The 19102-nt window shown below is 33.1% G+C and overlaps 2 protein-coding genes across 6 annotated transcripts in view; one reads left to right on the plus strand and one right to left on the minus strand.

The window, feature by feature from the left end:
• The window catches only part of LOC136043340 (uncharacterized), an 88718-nt gene extending 80164 nt beyond the window's left edge, over window positions 1-8554 (plus strand). For all 5 annotated transcript variants that reach the window (XM_065728272.1, XM_065728265.1, XM_065728280.1 and 2 more), the window contains one exon: window positions 2702-8554. In XM_065728272.1, the coding sequence (XP_065584344.1) occupies window positions 2702-3359 (658 nt within the window). In that variant the 3' untranslated portion in view covers window positions 3360-8554. The remainder of the gene's footprint in view (window positions 1-2701) is intronic.
• A 1004-nt stretch (window positions 8555-9558) lies between these two features.
• The window catches only part of LOC136043312 (MBT domain-containing protein 1-like), a 41087-nt gene continuing 31543 nt past the window's right edge, over window positions 9559-19102 (minus strand). The window contains exons 11-12 of the mRNA XM_065728241.1: window positions 17773-17931; window positions 9559-15440 (exon numbers count right to left, since the gene is read on the minus strand). Coding sequence (XP_065584313.1) covers window positions 15288-15440; window positions 17773-17931 — 312 coding nt within the window. The 3' untranslated portion in view covers window positions 9559-15287. The remainder of the gene's footprint in view (window positions 15441-17772; window positions 17932-19102) is intronic.

Raw genomic sequence — 19102 nt, forward strand, 5'->3', positions numbered from 1 at the left:
TACCCACAGCTCTATTATGCCAACTCCGTTCATGCGTTCTAGTGTGAGATGCACCTTCTTTTCTTGGGGTACTCTTCCTCCCCTATGTATTTCTTAATATTCCCAAGAAAACTAAAATACTAAATAACCGAGACAAATAAAAAACCTAAGCATTCCAATGAGTAAATTTTATTCCATTCCTGAGTTGCACCATGTTTCTGCTTGTCTTACCTTCTATCTGGGCCAATGGCCTGTTGGTTTGAAGAGCTAGCTCGGCTTCATAATTGTATCAACTTGCTCTTCAGCCTTAGGTGGTCATCTGGGATAATAATTTGCTGGTTGTTGCGCTTGGGAGCCCAAAACGACGCGACAAAAGTTGTCACGGGGCCACTTTTTGCATCCGGGGTTTCACATTTTGCCTCATTTCATTCAGTCTCACTACTATGCTCGTCCACTATACTAGCAAACGATTGGATTGAAGATGTAGATCCCGAACACGATTTTGAATTACAAAGTTCTTCGGATTCAGCGAATTACTTTCAGAAAGCGAAATCGTTACTAAATTGTTTTGCTCCACTGATGACGACTCGGGTTCACAATGAATTTTCTTCCAAAACTTTTCTTAAAATGGGTCATAATACTCGCTGATGACTCTTTAAAAGAATATCTTAGCCTCAGTTGCAGATTGCTTTTCAAAGCTATACTTAACACTGATGACCAATATATAACTTTGTACCTCTTAAACTTGCTTCTCTATTGTCTCCTCTAGTACAGTCGAGAAAAGACTTTAGGCGATTACAAATAGACAGTTCGATATACGAATAATCATTGCTAGCACCAAGACCACCCCTTTTAAGGTGAACACGTGACAGCAATACAGTGACAAACAGCAATTTACGCTAAAGTTCAAATCTTGTTTTAATTCTTTAAGAATGACCCTTGAATCACAAAGGCCGTTTGATTAAAATAAATAGTTCTTTTGAAAGTACTAAAATAAAACTTTAGCGTAAAGAGAGAGGTATTGACGAGGGGGTGAACCCCCTCATATACGTAAATAATTTCTATTCCTTTTACATTTTAATATTGCTTCTTACTTTCAGTTGAAAAAACTTGTTTTTTTATTTGATTCAAATATCGACCCAATTTATGATTGTCTTTTGAAAAATGAACCAATAGTCAATAAGGGAATTAAAATTTTACATAATCACCAGGGGGCAAGATTACCTACTGAACCAAAAAGAGTTGCTTCAATATTAGCTAACAAGAGGATTATTTCGCAATAGAATAGTTAAATTAGTTTCAATTTTCTTATTTTTTCCTCAGTTGCTTTGATGTTCTCACTGAAGTAACTCTAATAGCTTCTTTTCCCTACGTGGATCAGTAGTGACAATTGTATTTATTATTATTGGTGGTGGTTTTGTTTGCTTTTAGTCTAGTGTTTTTTCTTTTTATCTTGTGCTTAGGACGCCTAGTTTAGATACAGGCGAAATATCGCGTTATTTCAGTCTCTTTTCTCTCTACTGGCCGCAGTCTCGTTTGATGTTTTTTGTTGTTGTTGAGTTTTATCTCTCTTTGTTGTTTGTTATTTAATTTCTGATCGTACTCTAAATAATGCTCGGAAATCCGGTGCCCCTTCGTGAAAAATATCTTCCCCGATCGAAAGATCTTCCCACACAACCCTCTCCCCCGACCCCCCCAAAAAAATCCCCCTGAAAACAGCTGTAAACTTCCCAATAACCAACACTATATGTAAATAATGGGCAAAGTTTATAACTGTCAGCCCTTCCCCGAGGACTGTGAGGGATTAAGTGGTCCTCAAAGGAATAGTTATTAGATTTATCAACTATGTTTAATGAAATAGTTTAATGAAATCTGAAAAATTTTGATCCGGTAATTTAGGGAAAAATGAGCTTTGGAGGGGGCCTAGTTGTCGTCCAATTTTTTAGGACGCTTAAAACGGGCGCTAGAACTTTTAATTTCCGTTCAAATAAGACTTCTCGCAACATTCTAGGATCACTGGGTGGATAAGATCACCCCTGGAAAAAAACAAACAAATAAACACGCATCCGTGATCTTTCTTCGGGCAAAAAATACAAAATTCCACATTTTCAGGTAGGAGCTTGAAACCTCTACAATAGGGTTCTCGGATACACTGAGTAAGATGGTGTGATTCTCATTAAAATTTTATGACCTTTAGGGGATGCTTTCCCCTTTTTTCGAAAATAAGGCAAATTTTCTCAGGCTCGTAACTTTTGATGAGTAGGACTAAACTTGATGAATATCAGTATTTTTAAAAAAGTATAAAATATGACTCTTTTGATGTATATATTGGTATCAAAATTCCGTTTTTAGAGTTTTGATTTATATTGAGCAGAGTCACTTCTTATTTACAGTTCGTTACCATGAACTGTTTGTTACGACAACAAATTTAAGTAAATTTGTAAAAATAGCCGGAAACCTCACAAAAATTGTGTCATATCGAAATGAAAACTGCGCCAGAGGCATCTCCACAGCTGTGGCCGAAATCCCCTAAGATAACTCCTTAAAAATTTGAATATTACACTGTAACTTGTAAATGTTTCAAAAGATTGTGACTGAAAACTTGTGAAAATTTCTTACAATGAAAGTAACTTTACATTCGTTGTTTTTTAATGTAACTACTTGATATTTTTGGACTATAATATGGTTGTTCAAATTCAAAATTGCATATCCTATTTTTCAGGTTTGCGAGGAAATGGAGAAAATCAGCGAATGTCAAAAATTGTGAAAAGTTTCCCATAAATTTTGTTTACGAAAGCGAAACCCAAAAATTTTCTTCCACAGAGACGGCGTTTAACTGTTATTTTCCGCTTAGAGGACTTGAAGTCAATTACGTGATCGTATGCATGACTGATGTCAATGGTATGATTGAGCATAATTTTCCACGTGCTTATTATTTTGATCCGGAAAATCCTCAAAGACTTTCTATGGATTTTTTTTACAGCGACGAATATAGAAAATTTGACCTCCTAGAAGCATTAAGCAGAGCCATCTCCAGCGTCACTGTTTTTTATATTGATGACGATCCTTTGCTCTGCAAGATTGAAAGTGACTTAAAAAATACAGTTCCATCTATTTCGCAAAGCGATATTTATAAAAAGAAAGTCAACCTTGTAGAAGTCTTAAGAAATTATGAGCCCTTGAGTATGGACAGCATCAATCAACTTAATATTGTGAAGGCTGCATCCGAATTTCATTACTTCCACTTCAACTACCATTCAATAAGATGTCCCGAAAATTCAAGTCGATTTTTATCTGGCTGTTGCAATTTTCAATGCATTGATGATTTAATGAAGGAAGTGCAGTACAATGTGAATCCAGAAAACCCAGAGTTTCCATGAAAAACCAACGTTATCCATGATTTCCATTTTTATAGAGAAAATGGTCTAATTTTCTCTACAAAAATAAATATTAAAATTAAGCTTACAGATCCTAATGTGAAGAAATTCCTGCAAGACTGGAAGAAAAAACTGGAAACAACAACAATAGAGGAGGCAAACCTGTTATTAACAGAGGAAAATCCAATGTTTTCATATTTAGTTCGAAGTTTGGTTTTCATTATTGAGACAGCAGCACTTCCTTTTATCCCTGAAATTGCTAAATGTCAGTTTTCCCATCCAGAAAGTTTATCTGATAATTTTAGTCTAGATAAATCGAGTTCTTCTTCTTCATGGATTTATGAAACTTTTGGTAGTCGACGAATTACCAACACTGATGAGAATGGCACTATTATTGACGATGTCATCTTTGAGAAAGAAGATGGAGAAATAAATTACTCATGCGGTCAAAACTATCAAATATTAAAGCAACAACTAGAAGTTTTCAGTCCATTCAGAGAAATGCTTTCAGGGTGTAATATAAATAAATTAATTCGTATTTCCAGATTCCCAATCTATGCTATAGAATTTCCTAACAAACCCAATGGATTCGGTGAAAGTGTATTCAGTCCAATTAAGAAATTGAACCAAATATTGCTGGGCATTAAGCTTTATTTGGTTCAGAGAGATAGAATAGCCACAATAAATTCTGAGCAACAGCCATCGAGCTCCAAGGAGTAGCCATGAAAAGTAGATGGATTCAGCGAAAATGTATTAAGTCGGATTAAGAGGTTGAATCGATTTATGATGGGGAAAAAACATTATTTGATTCAGTGTGACAGCACCTCTAACCTTGTAGTAGAATTTTTAGATTGAGTATGTGAATTTAGAGACAATGAATTAAGTCTGCTTCAGAAGCTATACCAAATATTTCTTGTGATTCTACCAAAGAAAAAAAAATTGTTGTGCCAAAATATTGCTGGTGAGTCTACAAAAATAAAGAAGAAAAAGTAGACAGTGACGTTTAGTCTATAGAAAATTCTGATGGATCCAAATGAAACAGCAACATTGGGTATCAAGCTCAAAACCCTCTAAACAAAGGTTTAGCCCCTTTCCTGATCAAAAACTCCAGAATATCATATTTTAGCCCGTGTACTAATGATATTTTTTTTCTTCTGGTGATAGGAGGGCGCTGGAACATCATAAAGCTATTTAAGGGCTCCTTGATTATGCCCCGATAGCACAACAGCAAGATTTCCCAACGACCGCGTTTTCAGCATAGTTTACCTATTGTGCCTAATAACGTGACTATAACATTTGCCTAGTGAAGAGCAACAGCTTCAAAAGAGTGGTTTGTTCTTTACACGGTTGTAACTAAGAAAAGAGCCAAACATTTTCCCCTGTTTCTCAACTTAATTAAAGTGAATCTATTAAATAATGTTTCTTGATTGTATTAACTCTTCTAACGTACATTTTTTTTATTTCTTCGAGCTTGTGTACTTTTTTCTACAGCTTCTATTATATATAATCAAACAAAATTGTATATATTTTCTTCCTGGCAGTGTTATATGAAGTTCCGTCGGTTTTAGCATTCTCAGACTTTGCCTCTAAGAAAAATTTTAATCCTCAATGTAAAACGTTGATGGTGTTTCTACTCTTGGCATATAGAAAAAATAGCTTTCGGACTAGACAAATTATGTTTTATTCTTTGGTGTTGTATTTTTTCAAAGTATTAAATTTTGCTTTTCGTTGTTTACTATCATAGTCAATGTCACTGTCATATTTCACTTCAATCAAGAAGCACACTATTGATTATTTGACACTAATTTTAACTACAAACTTTTTCAACCGTCAGTGCCATTATACATGTAACTTCTAAGAGTCGGAACTGGCGCTAGCGTCGAATAAAAAAATCTCCAACGACCCCTATATTTGGCAAGTCTTGGGATTTTATTCAAATTTCAAAATTGTTCTTTTTCAGAAGCTGAGAGGAGACACTTATTACAGCATTAATTTTGCTTTCCTTATCATTACACTAAAAACAGCAAATGCAAGTTGGGACCATTTACTACCTTCAACACCAGCACCAGTTTCCGGTCTTATAAGTTACTCACAACTTTTGTGTAATTTTCGACTTCAGACTTTCGTTTATCTATCATAGAGAGTAGTTGATTTTCAGTTTTATTTAGAATGCAGTGTAGTGTAAGTAATGATAGGGCAATTAATCATTTTTGAATATTGGTTATTTTGATAGAGTACATTCTATTTTAAACCTAACAATACGTATTGGGTCAAAATCTTCTACTCCGACGAATTTCTTTTGGCTGTGCGTGTCGGCAGTATTGTATTTATAAACTCTTATCTCCCATATGAAGGATACTCGATCAGATCCTTAACTAAATTCGGAAAGGCGCGTGATCTGCTTAAGAATCTTGTGAATCAGGTACTGTTAAACTCTCTACAGTATATAATAATTGGGGACCTAAATACTGATATTAATTGATCTTCTGTGAGAAGTGAATTGCTTTTTGAGTGTCTTCCTTCGTACCAAGTTGTGCCCAAATCCCACAATTTTTCATGTGTTCATCATTCTGGAAGCACAAGGGATATTGACCATATTATTTGCTCGCCTGGTATTATCTCTTCTTCTGCTTCTGTTCATGTTAACGAGCAAGATACTGACCACATGCCAATTTCAGTGACATTTACAATGGATATTGATCTATCGGAAACCAATTGCTCACGAGAAAAATCGAAGTGGTTTGAAGAAAGTAATTGGAGCAAAGCCAATATACCGCACTACATCTCTACCTTGACAACCCTTCTTTCTACCATATGTGTTCCATATCATCTTCTTCAGCACCAGGTACCTACGAATGGTAAAGCCGATATTGACTGTTATTATAACCAACTTGTGATGTGTATGAAAAGGGTAGAAGAAGCTGCCGTACCTCGACAATGTATTTGTAAAAGAACACAAAAACCTATCTGGTCAATGGACCCTTGTTTAAAGTCGATAAAAAATAAAGCAAAATTATGGCTCCAGATATGGAATGAATGTGGTCGGCCAAGTTCTGGGTGTGTCGCTGATATCAAACGTAAAACTAAAACCAATTATAAACGTTATCTCAGGTCGGCACGTTACCGCGGTATGGATTTCCCTGTAAGTAGGGAGGATTGGCGAAAAGTGATCAATTCTGACAAGATAAATGATGAAACTATGACAAGTAATTGCCTTCCACCTTCAGCTTGGTATAAACATTATTCTTCGATTTTTTCAGTGGTTAATTATTCAGTGCATTCTGTATATACTCGCCTTCTTACCCCCCCCCTCTTTAGTACAACGTTTTCGCAACGCCATATAGTGCCCATATCTTTTTCTTCCGTAATTAATGCTGATAAAAGTTTAAAATCTGATTCAATAGACAAGGATGGTATTTCTAAGATACATATGCCGATTGAATGCACCCCCCTTATATCTCACTTTCAGCTTCTTTTTTAAATGTGTCTATGTACTTCATACATACCTGAGAGTTTTCTGTGTGGCACTGTTTCGTCAGTTTTAAAAAGGGGAAAGTCACCGATTGATTGTTCTTGCTATCGACCTATTACTGTATCTTGTAATATTATTAAGGTTTTTGAGTATATCCTTCTACCATTTTTGACTAAAAATATTATTGAGGATGAGAACCAATTTGGTTTTTGGAGTGGGGTGGGTTGTCAGCATGCACATAAGATTCTGTCTTCTCGATTGGCTGATAATTCTTCCAAGGGAAATGGTCTTTATATTTGTGCTTTGGATCTTTCGAAAGCGTTTGATAGTGTGGTCCATAGTCAGCTCAAGTTTCCTTGTATAATTCTGGGGTCAATCTCTCTGTTATAATACTTCTTAAGTTTTGGTATTCAAATTCGTTTCTTCAATTAAGATCTACACCAGACACTATGATAATAATGCGAAGAGGAGTTAGGCAGGGTGGTGTTCTGTCCCCTACGCTTTTTAAGATTTGTATTTCTAGTGTGCTGGCTAAGATTTCAGGTACATACCTTTCTGGTCTTGCGGATGTTTCTTATCTTGCGTATGCTGACGACTTGCTTCTGATTAGCCGTTCCAAAGAGGGTCTTTCCAAAATGGTCTCTATAGTTTCTGATGCTTTCTCTGATATTGGCCTTTCAATTAATATAGATAAATGTGAGTTTCTTCCCTATAACTGTACTACTGCTACTCCCCTTCACTGTAATAACTTCACTATCCCTCTTGTTGATTGTATTCGTTGGCTTGGTATCTCTATTACTAACAATCTTTCGAGCTTACGTCAGCGTACTGCTTGTGATATAAGTAAAAAGATTCAGATTGGTTAGGCAAAAATTGTCGCAAATAGAGGGAAGTATAATAGACGTGCGCTGGCTAAACTTTATTCTACTTTATGTGATCATTCTGTCTTTTATGCTTCAGGTCTTTTCCCCCTTCTTAATAATGGTAATTTAGAAAGAATTCGGATAAATTATTTCAAATTTTGCAAATTTCTTCTGTATCTTCCACCTTGGACAAAAAACCGGACTCTTGTTAAAAAATTTTCAGTTCCTGATATAACTTTAAAGTTGGAGATTCTTCACAGACAACTCTCCAGTACAGCTTCTGCGCGCCTATCCCCTCACCACTGTCTTATCCGTTTTTTTTGTCACTGTCTTATCCGGTTTAAAAACCGGACTCTTTTTAAAAAATTTTCAGCTCCTGATATAACTTTAAAGTTGGAGATTCTTCACAGACAACTCTCCAGTACAGCTTCTGCGCGCCTATCCCCTCACCACTGTCTTATCCGTTTTTTTTCGTTGATTTTGTGTGTGGATTTGTTTTTCTCTTTGTGTTTTTTGAATTTCATTTTTTGTGTGTATCTAATGTTCTTTTTTTTTCCATAGTTCGTTATTTTGTGTGTTTATTAAATTTTTTGTATTAACGTAAAAAATTTCTATTGTCATTACTTTTCATTTTTTGTATGTTTCGCTTATTTTGTGTGTATTTAATTGTTTGTACTCCACATTTTAATACTTTTATAGTGTTGTTGTGGGTAAGAAATAAATTATTATTATTATAGGCAGAAATAATAATACTACGAGCCTTATCAGCGATTAATGTTAGTATCAATGCAACTTTTTTTTTACTAATGAGTTTTGGGGTTTTTCTTTATGTTTTTTTTTTTAAATAAATGATTAACTTTTTCTCTCCTCTCTAATTCAGTTAATATTTTTTGCCTCTTTAATTCAAAATCAGTATTTATAGAATCGAAAAGAGCCTGAAAGGACTTTTCAGAACTTTGCAGTGAAAATAGTAATTCAGTTTTGACAAATCAAAACACTTTAGCGTAAAGAGCGAGGTATTGACGAGGGGGTGAATCCCTCATATACATAATAATTTTTGTTCATTTTGATGTTGCTACTTACTTTCAGTTGAAAAAACGAAAGTAAAACAGTTCAAAATAGGGATGATACCTTTTTATTGACAGTCAATAAAAGTCAATTCACTGTCAATAAAAAGGTATCATCCCTATTTTGAACTGTTTTACTTTCGTCATGGAAAGGCAGTGTGGTCTTCGAAGTTATCTAAGTTGAAAAAACTTGTTTTTCTTTCATTTAATCTCTGATAGTCATTTTTCAAATAACGATGGGAAATCAGGCATGGAAAATTCTCTTCCTTCATGAAAAGTTATTCCATGAAAAGATCCTCCGATGTAACCCCTGACCCCCCTCCCCCAGCCAGAAAAATCCCCCATGAAAACGTTTGTATACTTCCCAATAATCAACACTATATTTAAATAATGGGCAAAGTTTATATCTTGCGGCCCTTCCCCCGGGGACTGTGGAGATTAAGTCATCCTCAAAGAAATAGTTATTAGATCTTTCGACTACGGTGAACAAAATGGCTATCTCGAAATTTTTAACCGGTGATTTTGGGAGAAAATGAACTTGGGAGGGGGCCTAGCTGCCCTCCAATTTTTTTCACTTAAAAAGGGCACTAGAAATTTTAATTTCCGTTTTTCAGGCTCCTAATTTTGGATGGGTAACTAACCTTGATTAAACTTACGTATTTGAAATCAGCATAAAAATTCAATTCTTTGGATTTATTTATTGGTATCAAAATTTCGTTTTTTAGAGTTTCGGTTACTATTCAACCGGGTCGCTCCTTACTTACAGTTCGTTATCACGAACTGTTTGATAAAAAACAGAATTCATCTAAAAAATTTTAATCGCTAATGTCTGTTCTAAAAACATACAAAATTCAATGGATTAAACAACGAGAAAAAAGAAAATTTTATCAAAAACACAGGTAAGGAACTTTAATTACACAGAAAGACACTACAGAAAACGAGACGCTAAGAACAGAAAGTCTTACCAACGATAATAAACGAAAAATAAATATACATATAATACTAAGTGTTTTTTCGGCAAAAAAAAAAAAAATCAATTAAGCTCATTAAAAACATAACGAGAAAATTAGACCGAGATCTTCCTCGATTTTTGTAATAATCATTAATTAGTTAGCAATTTCAAGTTTTAAAATAAATTTATTTTTCTCAAATTTCAACGGATTAACGCTGATTTTAACGAGTTGATTCATAGGATTTAATGGAAAAGTATATTGTAAAATGTCACTACTACATACAAATACATTGTCAGCAACTCCAAATGACATAACGGTACATAATACAGAGCTTAAAATTGAGTAAAATACTTGAGGTTTCATACAATGTACAGAATTTGGCAATGTAAATATTGACGAGTCGCAGGTTTTTTCCGCTTTTTCTCGTATTTGTACATCTAAGATCAGCCTGATGTAAACTTCGCCAGGTTTGACAACTAAAAAGAAATTAGTTAATATCCCAAATTTAATAAAATAACGAATTTAATTAAATAAGATTATTTAATAAATAATAAAAAAATAGGTATTTTACCACAGAAAACCTACTTAATTTAATTTACCATGTTTCGGACAGAATAAATATTCGATTATATTCTTTCAAGGGGGATGGAGACGAGTTCAGCTTTTCTAGTGTATTCCCAAAGACTTGTATGATTCTTTCAACAATTGTCTCTTTCAACATTTTCAACATTGTCTTCAACAATTGTTTTTCATGTCTCTATTAGTTCACATACATTTTTTTTCGAATCTACCCCCACACCTTCCCAGTAAAAAACTAACATTAGGCCCATAAAAGATTTTATATTTATCAAACAATATCGAGAAGATTCTTGAAAAAAGGAATAGTTATCTTTGCAAGCAAACAATTTATAAAGAAATCAAAACTACTGGCTAGTTGACTAAAATACTAGTCTAACGCCGGCTTTACAATTAAGAGACAAAACTAACAATTAATACATTTAAAAAGTCTTGTACTAAACCTAATAGAAAAAAAAAAAAATGAAGACAACGAATAAATAGTAGAGTATGATAATTGCAGTGCGTAGCTCAATAATGTGGTTTCATTTTAGTATCTATCATTCTTCGACTACAATAAATATATAGAATAATCTACGACGTTCAACACACGAAATTAGATTACTAATAGAAATGATAATATAGTAATAGTAAAAAGTCAACCAGTTAAATACATACTATCAGATAATAATTTATTACCCACTTAAACAAAATAACAAAACTGTATATTACATATAAACAATGTATTTTTGAGCAAGAGGGTACAAGAAGATTTTTGTCCTTGATTATTGGGAATGGATGAGATGGAAATATTCCGCTATCTATATAACCTATTCCTTAACTCTTGTTAAGGTAATCTGCATTTGTGCACATATCAAATGGGTTAATGACCCTTAGAGGGAACAATTCCAGTTTCTGATCAATAAAACAGCCTCCTGGGTGATTAAAACACAAGTAGTTGTTTATATAATGCAATTCTTTGTGTTAGTGCCTCCGTTTTTGTATGTCATGCTAAATGATTATGGCCATTAAAAAAGGACCCTAGAAGACCTCAACGATCAATCTTCCCTAATTCCTATGAAGCAAATCTGCCCCAATAAATACAAATGAAGGATAAAGGCCCCCTACAGAGGTCTATTTCACTTTCTAACTAATGAAGTAGCTTCCCGTGGTGCTAAAATTCAAACAGTTGTTTATATAAAACAACGTCTTGCGCTATTCTCTTAGGTTTTTATTGTGCCAAACTAAATATTTATGGCGAGTTAAAAAGGGCCACAGAAGACATCTACGACCGGTCTTCCCTAGTTTCTATCAAGTAAATCTCCCTCTTTAAATACAAATGAAGGATAAACGTCACCAATAGGGGCCTAAATCACTCTCTAATAAATGAACTGGCTTCCTGTGGTACTAAAACACAAACGGTTGTTTAGATATAACAACGTCTAGTGCTATTAGCTTCATTTTCCATGTGTAGCTTTGAATAATTTTGGCCATAAAAGACCTCTCTGACCAGTCTTCCCTAACTCCATAAGTCCCTAACTCCTCTGAAGAAAATCTTCTTCTGTAAAAATCAATAGTGGACAAAGTTACCGTACAGGAAATGATTTTGATCTAATACAATGTCTTGTTTTATTTGATTTTTTTGTTAAGCAATTATAGCTATTAAAAAAAGGGTCATACAATATTCTATGATCAGACTTCCCTAATAAGTAATCTGCCTCTTTAAATATAGTCGATGGATAAATAGGTACGGGGACTTATTTCACTTCCTAACTACAAAAAAAGACAAAGAAATGCCTTTTGGTTTTGACCAGGATGAAATGAGGAAAAGATAACAATCAGAAAGTATTTTCAGATGATCAGATACCACGTACAACTCCTTGTAAAAGTTATCATTAGAACCCGTTTTTCAAACTCCTTTCGGATTAAGTTTCTAGCTTCTTATGCGGTTGAATTTGATATGATGATAATAATGATTGGCAGCACATCAACCTTCGTCAGCGCTCCGAGCTCTGTTATTTAAAAATAAGAAGGGAAAGAAAGGTTGATTAACTATAACTTAATTAACTTAATTTTTACCAGCTATACACAAAAACTTAAGTAAAGCCACATTGTTTCACATTTATAAAAATTCGTAAGAATAGATTTTGAGCGTAGAAGAATATCGAGAACAAATTGTCACATTTAAAAATATTAAATGCAACGCATTCTTTTGATTTAAAAACCACTATGAAGAAATAAAAAATAATATAGACGTGCAAAATTTAACAGCTTTTGAATAAGATTCATATAAAAACTAATTATGAAACATTCAATAATCATGACAACTTTCGTACATATTTGACAATTTGTTATTCAATCATCGTAATAATATTTTCGCAAACAATTCGGAAATTTAAAAGCAATATAACTAAACAGTAAATGACAAAAGAAAAGAAATGAGTATAGGTGTACACAGCCTAGTCATCAAAGGATGGGGTAAAGTATATATTTAGGTACAAACGTCCCCAATATTATGAGAATAAGCCGTTCTATGCACCAACATTCTTTTTTGAAAACTTTCACTTTATTAATTTTTATTCCGTCTCATTATCTATATAAAATTTGGAGGATGGGGGATTAGATACACTTGTAAGAAGACGGTTTTTTCACACTTAAGTTTATTTTTGAGCACAAACAACTTGAACATTACAAAGATTGAAGAATTTTACACAATGATTTTCTATAGGGAAGGGTTCTCGAACTTTCTACACGTAACAATTTTTTTTTGTGCTGAGTCATGTGTTTTTGTCCCCTATTTTTACCAGGATAAAACAAAAGCAGCATAACAGCAATGTAAAGCTAAAAAATGCATAAAAAATAATTAATATAGCGCTGCTTGGTATCCATAGTATTCCAAGGCGTTGAGCGACATACATACTTCATTAAGCAGGAAAGACTTGTCTCAATATTCCCCATTTTATAGTTTTAAAGGGAACAATTTATCTTATTCCTAAACGTTATCTTGTATGAGAGGTATTAAAATATTATTAATCCCAACAATAGTTTGAGTACCATATGAAAATAGCCACCTATAACATTAGTTGAGTTGACTCAACCCTATTATATATGGCATATAATGCATGTCGTTAGTTGCGGAAAGGGATGAAGTTAGAACTACTCAGAGGAAAGGAGGTACGAAAAAAGCTGATCGGAAGATATTTCCGAGTTTAAATTTCCTACTGATTTCTACTGAACAGCTAATTTTCTATTATTATGACTATAGAAAAAACTCCATCTATAAATACAAATAAATTAAATATTTGAGCTCTCAAGAAGTCAATCTGACAAAGTCCTTTCAACATGCTTTGGATATATTGGTATCATAGCAGTTAACTAGCTCCTAATTTTATGGCCACAACATATTCCTTAGGAATAAAGAAAATTACGGATAAACAAAAGGAATGATTGTTAGTGTCCGATCAAAAAACTGAACTTTTTAGGATCCATTTTGACATGGTATTCCAATTTATATAAAATATTTTTCCATACTCAAACACATAGAAAAGATCACATATTTTCCATCGAATGATTTATGTTTTAAAATCGGAACAAACAATGAATTTTCGTTTAAGAATTTCCATTATTCTGTATTTTATGAACTTGACCAAATTTGGTAACCAGTGACAATCTTCAGCTAGTCTGAATGCAACATCACCCTGAAGAATTTAAGCCTACTTCCCACTGTCCAACATTCCTTTGGAGAAAATAATCTAATGTCCATAGACGATTTATTTTCAACACTATACACAGAAATGTCTGTTCTTAGAATTATTTAAGCCGAGTAGACCTACCATCAAATACCATCAATTGTTAAAAAAGCTTACACCAATTTTTTGTTTTCTAATTTTTGGCAAGTAGGTACAAACTTAGTTGGAGGGGAGACTTTCTGACCAAGTGCGGTTCCCAAAATTCAAACAAATATTAAGTACTCAAATATACTTAACATATTTTTCATCAGATAATTTGTTAATTAAAATAAAAACCATTGAGGAATTTTTCATGAATTGCGTCTAATTTTTTTTTGTGAACATGGTCAAATCGACGACTAAATCATTATTTCCTAAGTTTGTGTGGTAAACGGTAAGATTGCCAAAAATTGCAATTCTTTAAAGGGCCTCACGCTCAAAATGGCAGCTCTTAAGTCAATCCACTAAATAGTTTCATAGAAGACGGGATACTTACTTACACGTGCTTCTAAAATACATAGACCCCATAATAAGCGTATCTTGAATAAGTGCAATAAATGACTTCAAAATATTTTAGGGTAAAAAGTTTGAAAATTCAATATCAATTTATACCCGGTAGAAATGGTTAAACAGTCTTTTTATTTTCACATTCTTAAATTTTCCAGAATAGTTCAGGATAAGGCTAAGACTCAGTAAACAAAAGAGAGGTCAAACTTCCAATCCCTAACCTCTTTCTCTACCCCCCACAATTTCCTATTCCTCTAAGAAAAAAGGTAATATGAAGCTAAATTCAAATGCGCAACGATTACAATTTCAACATATCTCCCTTTAGACCAAAGGAGGGCCCTTTATGGGCACAACTATGGGAAACAATGACGCCTACAAAACTCACCTCCCCACCTATCCTCACCTCCAGGTAAAGAATATCCCCAAAAACAAACTTAGAAATAAGTTATGGCAGATCAAGGTGAATATACCCAGATATGTTATGATTTCAATTATGTTTTATAAAAAAATACCGAATATACTGATACAAAAATAGCATGCTCCATCAAGTGTCTTTTATCGAGATTCTTTTTAAACCCTAAAATTGGGTTTATTGACATACTTGATTTTTGCTTAGCAAACGGGTATAACCCTTTAACATGGATGCCGCTCTTGATATTAACAGATATACAGTCTATCTCAACACTGACAATATAAATACAAAAGTTATTGAACTTAAAAAAAGGCACTAATACAAATAAGGACTAGTGACAAAGCAATGAGGTAGACACTTTCAATAGCAAGAGATCAGCTGGTCTTCTGTATCGCCTTTTCGTATTCACCAATTTTGACGAGTACTTTGAGAATACCTGAGAATTTCAAAGTTGGTCCCAATTTGTTACCGGTTAATGTTTTGATTTCATTTTGAGACAGTTTGAGCAATTTCTCGCCAGTGATATTCTAAAAGTAAAATTTAGTAAATATAATAAAGTATAGAATAAACACATATAATAATAAATATATTCGAAATAAAACTTAATAGAAAATAGATACTAATTTTGTAGGTGCAGAGACCTCTAAGAGTAAAGGAAACACAGAAATTTTTAGAAAGTAAATATCAAGTTTAGATTAGAAACAACTGAACCAATATTCGGAGGATATAGGACACAAACAATAGAGGTGCGCTCGCAAAGAGAATTATGATTAATATTAATTAACTATTTACCATTAGTTGCGTTCTGAAACTTCATATAAATAAAGAATCGTGCCAATTCTTTGTATTATTATTATTGTGCAGAAGGAGTATTTCAATTCAAGTAGGAAGCTTTGATGTCGTTTTTGAATCCAGCCGTAACTTTCGATTTTATAAAAGTCTTATTATTCTTAATATTTTATTATTAATTAATATTATTAATAATTTTTTCTTAAATTTAGTATTTATCGTAAATAAACCTATTTCACTGAAAAAAGTGGAGATGAGACTAAATATATATTCATTTTGCTGCACTTGAACATGAAGTAAATGCAGTTTGCCTTCTGCCTACTAAAAGCATAAGAATGATTTGAGCGATTTTAGGATGAAAGAAATGAAAAATAACTAATTATCAGCAATGACAATTGCTGAACACACCGTTGAATTTTGAATTAAAAACTTGGTTAAAAACTCTCGGAGCCAGAGTTTCAAACTCGTGCTCGACATGGCTCTCGGAGCCTTAAAATTAATTCTAGGAACGAAAAATCTGGCTTTCGGGGCCCACAAATAGGCTCTATGACCATCGGAACTGGCTCTGCGAGCCCAATACAAATCAATAACAGAAAGCGGAAGGCTTCTCCGAAAAAGCAAGGTAAAAGATTAAAAGAAAACACGTCAAATGACGTGCTCTACTCAGAAAGATTTCTGAAGAACATAGCAAAGAGGGTCGTAATATTGCCTTTTGTTCAATTAATCATCCCCCTCATCATTCCCTGAAAGTTCCAACTTAATACTCTAAGTCATTCATGAGCGCCTTTGAAAACCCTCAAGAAAATAGTGTGTTTTAATTTAGATCCACATTCCCTGAAAGCTTCACCTGAATGGCCTTGACATTTTGGATACAAAAGGTCAAGCATGCCCCTTTCCCGATAACAAATTCGGCATGTAAACAATGGGCGAATTGTATAACTTTTAGCCCTTGCCAAAGAGACATAGTTTCTGGACCTTTCAACTGTGTTGAAAAATATGGATATCTCAAAATTTTGATTGGATATTAGGGAAGAAAAGGTGTGTGGGAGGGGGCCTGGTTGCTGTTCGATCACTTTTGACTCTTGAGAAGGACACTACAACTTTCAATTTCCAATCAAAAGCGCCCCTTCCAAAATTTTTACGACAACTCCTTCTATACGAAATACCTTGGTGAAGAGTAAATAAATTAAGAAAAATAAATAAATAATACATTTTACTTACATCACTTTTTACTTAGCCAGTGCTATTGCGCTATCTCAAATATATTATTGCATGACACTCATAATGCCTCTGTGCCCTGCGATAGCGCATTGAATGGTTATCTTATCATTTTTATTATTTTATTTTTTGTTCAAAGTTCAAAAACCATGACTTTTTTTTATTATTTATTGAATAAATTTTGCATTTTATTTTACATTATTTATATTTTCAGAAATATTGTATTCCATTTTAGGGTTATTGATACTAATTAGATGGTCTCTATTACTAACCCGATAGTTTGCTTTTTCGATCATGATATTGGTTAGAAAATATATATATATATATATATATATATATATATATATATATATATATATATATATATATATATATATATAAATATATATGTATATATACAGTACTCACAGAAATTAAACTAATGGATATTAGTGGATTAGTGGTGTCACAGACATCAGACCTCAGGGTTGTGGCCCCTTTGCATTACGTTAACTTATTTATTTAAGAAGCAGAAACAATCAATATAAAATAAGCCAGTTTGTCAAGCAAAAAAGCATATTGAGCTCTATACTATTAGCAGACTTGAAAGAACGCTATGTTTTTACTAAATGAATGTCTTCAGTTAAAGCATTTCAAAGCACAGGAGCTCAATAGACAACCTATCTGAAACAAGGTTGGGAATTTCAGTTCAATTTTTTAGATCTAGTATTATAATCATGAGATACCGTGTTTTCATAAAACATACCAGCAAACAATTAGACAAACGCCCTTTACAACAACTGAATATCAAAATCTTGTAAGTTGTCAGCATATGTTAGATTTATTTCGCAGTAAGAAACATAAAACATCTACCTGGCTTCTTAAAGCAGTGTTGCAGTAATTAATACCATTGACTTCCAAAAACTTACAAACTTCATTCAGACCCCATTTGGAAGGGGTTACGTTTCGATAAGCTGAAATAGAAGTTATATTACCAGGTATTTGGGGTATGATGAATTCCTTGGAACTTGCCTAAAAAAGAAAACTTCTTAGGAAATTCGTGGTTACTAGTAAAAGAATAGCATATATACAGATTTTTTTTTCTTGGGAGGGAGCTAAAGAAAAAAGAATTATATGACAACTTCACTAAAAAATGCTTCGAAACTCAGAAATATTTAGGACTTCAAGAGGGGAGATAACCCCGAAAACCCCCTCCTGTGTAAGTCCTTGCACTAAATACGATGCCAAAGGATGGCCTCCAGACCGGAGCTCTCAAATATATAATGATTTACGCGAGTTAGTTACAACGGTAACGTTTTTTTTTTTGCTGTTTTAATGAATCTGGCTCCTTTCCTTCTAAAAAGGACCATGATCCTTACGGCAGTATAAATGCTGCCCGTAGTGTTACTATTGCATGTTGATTCATACAAATATGTCAGTATAAACTTTCATCAAAGCAATCAAATAGAGTGCAAATTGAGGTGTGGACTGTTTTGCGCGTCCCGGAGCAGAATTCGAGAGAGGATATTCAAGTGAAAAACAGAGTTTCAGACAAGCGTTGTTAGGCATAAGATTATTCTAGGATGTCAATTAATCTAAATTACAACCCGTCAATTTTTCTTTTTTCTTAGTGAAAAGGAATGCGAAGTTTCTAGAAAATTCATAATTAATTGCATGATAAAATACTCTATTTCTATTACTTTCAAATCATAAATTTAATTTCAATAATACAGATGTTAGCCTGGTTTTACTTTAGAGCATGTTTGAGATTTTTCAAAATGATAAAACTGAAACAGTATGATTGAAAAGTAACAGCGAAATACTTCAAAATATACATAAAGCATAATTTAGTCGAAATTTTAGTATATTTTAAATGTGTTTTAAACTAAGAACTAAGCATAGAAGAATAATGTGAATATAAAATAAAGTAATATAAATATAAGAATAAAAACTATATAAAGTGATAAAATATCTACAACGTAAATTACTACAACTCAAACATAAACTGTGTTATTTATATTAGAGCAAAATAATATTTTATATTTGGACTTGTTTTTATTTATTTATGTTATATTTATATTTATTTTATAATTATATACTTATATTATATTTGTTATTTATGTTAAAAATGCGAGTTTTCTTCAAGTATTACAACTACCCAAAGCGTAATTTCACCAGTATCTGGACCTCATTTCCTTCTCCC

This window comes from Artemia franciscana, chromosome 2 (genome assembly GCF_032884065.1).
Source record: "Artemia franciscana chromosome 2, ASM3288406v1, whole genome shotgun sequence".
Taxonomy (NCBI): domain Eukaryota; kingdom Metazoa; phylum Arthropoda; class Branchiopoda; order Anostraca; family Artemiidae; genus Artemia; species Artemia franciscana.